This window comes from Otolemur garnettii, unplaced genomic scaffold, assembly GCF_000181295.1.
Source record: "Otolemur garnettii isolate 467f Iridium unplaced genomic scaffold, OtoGar3 scaffold00011, whole genome shotgun sequence".
Lineage (NCBI taxonomy): Eukaryota > Metazoa > Chordata > Mammalia > Primates > Galagidae > Otolemur > Otolemur garnettii.
The window spans coordinates 36,218,510-36,227,801 of record NW_003852406.1 but is presented as its reverse complement, the minus strand read 5'-3'; the positions used below and the strand labels follow the sequence as shown (position 1 = coordinate 36,227,801).

Sequence of the window (9,292 nt, the reverse complement as noted above, 5' to 3'; positions counted from 1 at the left end):
AGCACTCTACCCAGGGTGACAGGTTGAGGCTCTGTCTCAAAAAATAAAAAAATAGGCTTGGCGCCTGTGGCTCAAGTGGCTAAGGCGCCAGCCATGTACACCCAAGGTGGCGGGTTCAAATCCAGCCCGGGCTGCCGAACAACAATGATGGCTGCAACCAAAAAGTAGCCAGGCGTTGAGTCGGGCACCTGTGGTCCCAGCTACTTGGGAGGCTGAGGCAAGAGACTTGCTTGAGCCCAGGAGTTAGAGGTTGCTGTGAGCTGTGATGTCACAGCGCTCTACCCTGGAGGACAGCTTAAGGCTCTGTCTCAAAAAAATAAAAATAAAATAAAATAAAGAAAGAAAGAAAGAAAAAAAGTGTTTATGTATGCATTCATATAAGTGTAGGGGTGTGTGTGTGTGTGTGTGTGTGTGTGTGTATTTGCTTCTTTATCTCTATACTTAAAGGTTAAAACATAAAACCAAAAAGTTAACAGTAAATATTTACAGAGATGGAGAAGAAGGGGACAAGAAGTGACTTTGTTTTCTGATGACTGATATTTCCTTATGTTTCTACATGAATCTGTACATTCATAATTACAGGAAAAACAAAAAGACTCAAAGAGGTTCATGAGTCTGAATAACCACTTTAGCAGAATCTTGTGAACTGGGGCATTTGGCGACTATTTTTTTCTCAGAAGCACTTACTGATGATAGTACTATAAGATTATTTTCAGCTCCATCATAGGAAAAGAAGTTCCACTCAAGTGGGAGCATATACGCAAAAGCTTGGCAGGGGACAAAACACAATGGTGCTTATCATGATCTGCTCTCTTTGGCCCCAAACGGAGCATCTCTTCTGCTATTAACTGAGGCAGCTTCCACATAGCAAACTCTATAGGGACAGTGTTTCTCAGGCCTGCTCACTGGTGCAATAACTCTCTATCCACGTGGGCTGTCCTAGGTCAGAAGGAGCAGAGGCAGATGTCCTGTATGGCACCCAAATAGTGGGAACCAGCAATTTCCCATTACAGAAATCTTATGCCAGTAATTTGGGTACAACGGTTAAGAGGACAGGCTACAAAGCCAGCCTGCCACTATTATCAGTATGATATTAGGTAAATAACTCATCTGTATTTCCTCATCTGGATAATGGCAACGTAAGTTTAGTTCTGAGGTTAAAACGAGGTAATATTTGTAACGTGTCTAGAACGAGTCTCTGGTACATAGTAAGCCCTAATAAACATGAGTTATTGTTAATACTATTAATAACATTATGTAGCAACAATTACATACTTCCCTAATATCAATAACTTCTAATTCCTGTCCTCCACTGATCTGTTCTCCTGATAAAATTTGAAACAAACAAGCTTAAGATAGCTTTTTAATTTCATTTGGCCTCATCAGTTTCAAGACTAGAAATAAAATTGTATGGAATATATTAACATGATAAAAAGTAATTTAGATCAACAGGTTCTTGTTGTTGTTGAAGAGAGATGGAGTCTCTCTCTGCCACCCAGGATGGAACACAGTGGCATCATCACATGTAGCTTACTGCAGCTTCAAACTGCTGGGCTTAGGTGATCCTCCTGCCTCAGCCTCCAAAACAGCTGAGACTATAGGCATGAGCCACCATGCCCAGCTAATATTTTTTGCAAGGGCCAAGCGTGGTGGCTTACAACTGTAATCCTAGCACTCTGGAACGCCACGGTGAGAGGATCACTTGAGCTCAGGAGTTCAAGACCAGCATGAGCAAGACCCCATCTCTACTAAAAATAGAAAAATTTGCTGGGCTTCATGATAAGTGCCTATAGTTCCAGGTACTCTGAAGGCTGAGGCAGGAGGATCACTTAAACTCAACAGTTTGAAGTTGCTGTGAGCTAAGCTGAGGTCACAGCACTCTACCCTGGGCAACAGAGTAAGACTCTGTCTCAAAAAAAAATTTTTTTTTTCACTCGGCACCTGTAGCTCAGTGGCTATGGTGATGGCCACATAAACCAGGGCTGTCGGATTCGAACCCGGCCCAGGCCTGCTAAACAACGACAACTACAACAAAAAAATAGCCAGGAATTGTGGTGGGCTCCTATAGTCCCAGCTACTTGGGAGGCTGAGGCAAGAGAATTGCTTAAGTCCAAGAGTTTGAGGTTGCTGTGAGCTGTGACACTACAGCACTCTATCAAGGGCAACATAGTCAAACTCTGTCACATGTCTGCAGCGACATGGTCTCACTCTGTCTGTTTGCAAACTCCTGGCCTCAAATGATCTTTCCTCCTCAGCCTCCCAAAGTGCTGGGATTACAGGTGTGAGCCACTACACCCAGCATCAGTAAAATCTTAAGACATGTATAAATGAGTTTTATGACACACAGGATCAATACTATCAGGATCACCAGAGCACAGCACCACATAGTCAGGGTGTCCAGCCTTTTCTTCCCCTCTGCTATACACTGAAAGTATTATAAGAGTTGCCTTGGGCCACATATTTGCTGGCCACAGTTTGGACATCACTGCCACAGACTTTAGAGCAGAGAAAGTGCTCTTGAGTAAACTGAATAAACAAATGAATTTTTAAAATTGTCATATCCAATTCACTACCTCGTCACTAACCATATATTCATTTATTAGACTCTAGCTCCTCCCTTCTAGAGTAGTATACCTTTTGTCCTTTGAAAGTTTTGCTTCTTAAAATTTAAGATACATCTATTTTAAGCAAAACTTTCAAAGGACAAAAAAGTAAAACCAGGACCAAACCACTACAATCAATTTTATATGATTAGATAATATGATTGAGAAGCTCTCAGACAAAGTGCTTCCCTCTATACTTACCCTCTGGCTCTCCCCACAACATCTTTTTTCTCCAGCCAATGTTGTCCTTGTTTATAGAGGCCTCGGTCATCAACTGCATTATTATCTCCTTTGGTCAAAAACTTGATATGTCCATTTTGCCTTAACAGAGTAAGGGAAAGTCAAGTCATCAAATACCTTCATAACATTTGAAAGTATAAAATTTGTTCTTATTAATCAAAAATTCCTATGGCACTATGGTGTCTTATCAACCATTCATTAAATATCAAAATAATTTCTTTCTATGTATCTTTTTCATTCATTTAGCATTCTGTATGCTGACACAAAGGTAAAAGAAAATGATCGAAATTTAAATGTGAAAGAACACAATTAAATCCATAATTTTATACATTTTTCTTACTTATAAGTCAATGAATAATTGCCAATTATTATAAAAACAGGACAAACTATATCATAAGAGAATCAAAATACAGGAAAAAATTTCAGGCCAGGCAAAGTGGCTCACATCTATAATTCTAGCACTCTGGGAGGCTAAGACAGGAGCATTCCACTAGCTCAGGAGTTCAAGACCAGCCTGAGCAAAAGTGAGACCCTGTCTCTACTAAAAATAGAAAAATTAGCCAGGTGTTGTAGCAGCACATGTAGTTCCAGCTACTAGGGAAGCTGAGGCAGAAGAATTACTTGAGCCCAGGAATTTGAGGTTGCTTCTAGCTAGGCTGACGCCAAAGCACTCTAGCCTGGGGCAAGAAAATGAGACTGTATCTCAAGGAACAAAAAAAAAAAAAAATAGAGAAGAAAAATAGTCCATAAAAAATATATCCAACTATGAAAAGTGTCACTCTCTTGGTGTCTTCACACCCTCCTCTTCTGTATGCTTACGCACAGCACGGGATTTCCTGGGATCAACGCGCCCTATACTCATTCCACAGCTGCACATTTACACACTCTTGCCTGCTCCAGGACTGTATTCATGCAGCCATCCAAGACAGCTGAGACTCTTTGATAATCCACTCCAGAATTTAATTTTACCACAACTGACCCTTGACCCTAGTGGTTTCTTTCCAAAGACTCATTTTAATCATCTCAGGAGATTGGAAACCTGAGTTCTAATGCCAGCTCTGCTACTTAAATAGCTGTGTGAGTTGGGTAACTCATCATTTCACTTCTCAGAGCCCCAGGTTCCTCAACGCGTGGTCAAGATCCAAAACCGTCACTCAGACACACCACAAGCCTGGCCTTTGCAGACAATTTCAGTAAAAACTGAAAAATAATTCTTTATTTTAAGAACAAAAAGAATAGTCACAATTGTGTTGTTTACAAAAGGGAAAGACTAAAAACCAACAAAAAGTCCAATAATAAGGCAGTGGAATACTATACAAGTGTTAAGAATAATGTTGTAAAAGACATGTTTATGGATGGGCAGCAGATGAGCCTGTGGCCCAAAGGAGTAGGGCACTGGCCCCATATACCAGAGTAGTGGATTCACACCCAGCCCCGGCCAAAAACTGCAAAAAAAAAAAAAAGAAAGAAAGAAATGTTTACGGACACTGGAATATTATATAATTTTTATTAAGAGTACAAAACAGAATGTCCATTGTACATATTTCTACCAATATTCTAGAACTACAAAAAGCAAAGGAACACATTAAACTAGCCCAGCAGATATAACTGGCAAAAGGCAGACTATCCAGAAACTACATAATGACCCAGTTCTCCACCCAACAAGTTAAAAGAAGAGCTAAAATAACACAGCCCAATGTACAGACGGTAGCCATCTATGGCTTTCTTTAGCTAACTTTCCCTTGTTATTTCTTCTTCAATAAACATGTATTAATTAAATATTGGGAGAAAAAGTTAATCCTAAAAGAAAAAATACCTTAATTCTTTACACATGCTAGGGGTTATAGAATAATATCTTTTTGGATCAGAAGATTATTACTTTAATTTTACTAAAAAACCATTAAGTTTCTAGTAATTTTGAAATTTAATTGAAAGCAAAGTATATTTTATGGTTAATAAAGATCAGCTTAAAATTAACTCATGTGAGTACATATTAACCACTGTACTAGAAGAAGAAAATTAGCTTGACATTTCCACTGACTAATATCCACTTAGATTCTAAATGAGAAACAGGCTCACTAACACTAAATCTGCAGATGAAACTAAATTGGGAAGTGTTGCAAACACCAAAAACAGTTAATTGCAAATAGTTACACTAAAAATGAGATCCCAGTTAGAAAAAAACACAAATAGATACAGAGAAAAATAATCTGTAGGTGACAATTCAGTAAGTGAAAGCATGTTTGAAGAACCCTGGAGGGTCAATGAAGACAGGTACCAGGAGAAGTTAGCAGCGAGAACAAAAATTAGAAGCTTCAGGAAGAGTCAATGCAACCATGAAAGTAACACTGAACCCACATAAGTACAGAGGTAAAATCAGATATGAGGAGAGGAAAACCAGGAAATGGGAAACTCCAAAAAAAAAAAGGAAGAGATGCTCTGGGGAAATCTGGGCTATTCCCAAAGACCTGATGTCTTGACTTGTTGGTAAAACAATCACATCAATTTCCCCTTTCTGAGGTATAATCAAGAGAGACACTATGGCTTTTTTGAAAAAGCATGGCTCTCCTTCATCTACTTAACAGCAGAAGAAATATTCTCTGGTAGCAACCAGTTCTTATTAGGCCTATTAAGATCTACCAACTATAGCACTTGCAGCTCACAGGCTCAAAATATTGATGGAAGACACATTTATATAGAATCCCTCCCTTGCTAGCACAGGGATCAAATATTTAATATTACCTACCTCTGAGTAGCTCAAAGCGTTTAGATTTTAATTCACCCACCATGATACTGTGACATTAGGAAGGAGGAAATAAACATTTTATAGCTGAGAAAAAAGTAAGCCCCAATAGCTAAAAGGACAGAGAAGTATGTATTTGTCTGCAAGGGAAAAGCAAAGCTAAGGACTAAGTCAACTCTGTGGTGAAATTTCTCCTTCCAAACACTTGACCAAATGCCCGTACTCAATGTCACCAAATTATAACACCTCCTATAGCTCAACACATAATACATATACAGTAGAACCTCCATAGCTGACTTCCTCTCTACACTGACCACCTACTTACGTTGACCTTTTTTTTTTTTTGAGACAGAGTCTCACTTTGCCACCCTCCGTATAGTGCTGTGGTGTCACAGCTCACAGCAACTTCCAGGTCTTGGGCTTAAGCGATTCTCTTGCCTCAGCCTCCCCAGCCTGGGACTATAGGCATCCGCCACAATGCCCTTATTTTTTTGTTGCAGTTTGGCTGCGCTGGGTTCGAACCCACCACCCTCGGTATATAGGGCCAGCGCCCAACTCACTGAGCCACAGGCACCGCCTATTGACCTAATTTTCATAGACCAGACATGCACCACACGGATGTATCAGTACGGTAGGCCTAGTTCATTATGTTGATCACTGCCATATGTTGACCAGTTTGTTACAGTCCCTTATAGAGATTCTACTGTATTTTGATTATTATCTGGCCCCATATTTAAGAACAATGTTAATACTATTAAACCAAATGATAATTCCAACCAGATATTTCAGTATCCCCAAAAGAAAAAAGGAAAACGGACACACTTCTTTTTTTCTTTTTTGTGACAGAGTCTCACTATGTTGCCCTTGGTAGAGTACCGAGGCATCATAGCTCACAGCAACCTCAAACTCTTGAGCACAAGTGATGCTCTTGCCTTAGCCTCCCAAGTAGCTGGGACTATAGGCACCCACCACAACGCCTGGCTATTTTTTTTTTTTTTTGGAGATGAGGGTCTGCTCTTGCTCAGGCTGGTCTCAAACCCGTGAGGTCGGGCAATCCACCTGCCTCAGCCTCCCAGAGTGCTAAGATTATGGGCATGAGCCACCACGCCGGGCCAAAAGAATTCTTCTAAACTAGAATGTTTACAGGGATGTTCAAAAAGTAATAACTGACAGTCTCTCTTATCTATGTGGAGAAAATTAACTACCTTATAGAGTGGTAAAAATAATATTTATTGAGGGCTGCTGCATATTCCAGAACCTAAAGCGTCTCCCGAATACCTAGCTCTCTAGAATACCTCCCTATACTTTCAATTCTTCTCTTCCTTCCCTTCTGAAAGTTTTTCTTAACCAGAAATATTTAATTACTACAGGTTCAGAAGGGAGAAGTGAGAAATATGTAGTTGGCTGCGGATCACATAGACTTAGAACTCAAAGAGATACGATAATTCTCAGAAGTTTTTTCAGAACCTCTCTATGTTACAGATAGGGAAACTGAATCAGAGGTAAAATTTTCTACTCATTTGTAAGCCCCACCTCCACCTTGAGGTGATTCTAAATGTTTTATATATATCTTTTTCATTTGTAAAATGCCAAGACTCTTACATCAGAAGACTCTACTTAAAATTAATCCTTAGGTCTTGCTTTTCCTGGAGCTACTAGTGGTTATTGACTAGTTAGGAAGTGGAAGAAAACCAAGAAAAACTTCTGGGCTCGGCACCTATAGCTCAGCAGCTAGGGTGCCAGCCACCTACACCAGAGCTGGTAGGTTCGAACCCAGCCCGGGCCTACCAAACAAGGACAACTACAACCAAAAAATAGCCGGGCACTGTGGCAGGCACCATAGTCCCAGTTACTAGGGAGCCTGAGGCAAGAGAATCACTTAAGTCCAAGAGTTTATGCTTGCTGTGAGTTGTGATACCACAGTACTCTACCGAAGGCAACATAGTGAGACTCTTGTCTCAAAAAGAAAACACTTCTGGAAAAAACTTTCAAGGAAATAAGTGAATTATTAATAACTATTCACAGTTCCCCAAATGTTCGTCAAACCTTTAGCTATTCATAAAAATTAGACAAAGGGCCTGTGGGGTTCCTCACTCTTCCACAATCTTTAGGCTATAAAAACTAAATACCACAAACAATCAAAAACATTTAAAACAGAGACGATACAGCTTAGACATACTTTTCATGAATCTTCAAGACTCGGTGAACTATAGGAATCTCTCTTCCTTCTATCCTAAAAACAACAATTTCTCCCACTCGTATGGGGTCTTCAACCCGATTTGTTAGAAAGAGAAGGTCTCCTCTATGGAATGCAGGTTCCATGCTGCCACTGGGAAGGAAAGAAGAACAGAATAGCAGAAAGTTTAAGTGTGAGATTAAACTGGCTTTCAAAATTCAATGGTCAGTAAAATCAAAAGTACCACCTTCACAGATAGTTAGCACCCTAACAACTATAACGTAAATGTGTATTATTACCAAATAAAATATTTTCCTAGTTATTAGCATTCACTAGTGAAATTAATCATTTCAAGCATTACTATTCAAATGAATATAAATCTGGAAAACAGCAGTGTTACTTATTCTTTAACCTTTTAAAATTTCAAATGACAAACTGAATATAAAAGAATGAACTTTAAAAATACTGCCCTTATTCTCACTTAATCTAAAACCAGTAAACATATTCAAATATTCAAATGAGAGCTGGATCATCTTCTGCCATTTACAAAGATACAGACCAAGATGACCTTAAAGGATGAACCCATTAAGAAGGAAAAACAGCTCATCAAGTCAATTAGCTACAAAAATAACACTTGTCTCATCAATTTAGTTATTTCATACCTATTTTTAAAAGAAAAATAAGAAAAAAAATAAAGGACTAGAGCAGAGATTTCTGTCTAAGAATTTACCTATTTGTAAAAACTGGATGAAGGACCTACGCGGTTTCTCACTCTTTCACAATCTTTAGGCTATCAAAACTAAATACCACAATCAAAAACATTTCAAATAGTCTTCAAAACAACTCTATAATCTAAGTACTATTATTATTCCAACTTATAGACAAGGAAACAGACACTTTAAAAGGCCTAAAGTTATAAAGCAATAAGATAATAAAGGTAAGATTTGAACCAAGAGAGTCTAGTAGTCACTCTCACTATACTTAACTGCCTTTCAGCCACCCTAGAATTCATATTTGCATTGAAAGAAGATCACTTCAGAAGCTAAGGAATATTTGGAAAAAAATCAAATATTTAGTGAATAAATTAATAAACTAGAAAAGATGAGAAAATAGACTGGGGGACTGATTTGTCCAGGTTATTATTATAAATGAATACTTGGGAACTATTAAAACTATTATTTAAAACTCTTTAAATCAGCAGGCACAGTAGTAGTCCCAGCTATATGTGAGGCTGAGGCAGAAGGATCACTTAATGCCAGAGTTGGTCACCATACTGTACACAGTCATCCCTATGAAGACTCACTGCACTACAGCCTGGGCAGCACATCAAGACCTTGTTTTTCTTTTTTTTGCTTGCTTGTTTATTTTCTGAGACAGAATCTTACTTTGTTGCCCTAGGTAGAGTACAGTGTTGTCATAGCTCACAGCAACCTCAAACTTTTTTGTGATCCTTTTTGCCTCAGCCTCCCAAATTGCTGGAACTACAGGTGCCCATCACAATGCCCAGCTAGTTTTTTTTTTTTTTTTTTA

General features: G+C 38.9%; 1 protein-coding gene across 1 annotated transcript in view; it reads right to left on the bottom strand.

Moving 5' to 3' along the window:
• SEC11A (SEC11 homolog A, signal peptidase complex subunit) overlaps positions 1 to 9,292 on the bottom strand; it is a 46,819-nt gene that overhangs the window by 8,248 nt on the left and 29,279 nt on the right. Inside the window, exons 3-4 of the mRNA XM_003784611.2 lie at positions 7,766 to 7,915; positions 2,805 to 2,924 (exon numbers count right to left, since the gene is read on the bottom strand). Coding sequence (XP_003784659.1) covers positions 2,805 to 2,924; positions 7,766 to 7,915 — 270 coding nt within the window. The remainder of the gene's footprint in view (positions 1 to 2,804; positions 2,925 to 7,765; positions 7,916 to 9,292) is intronic.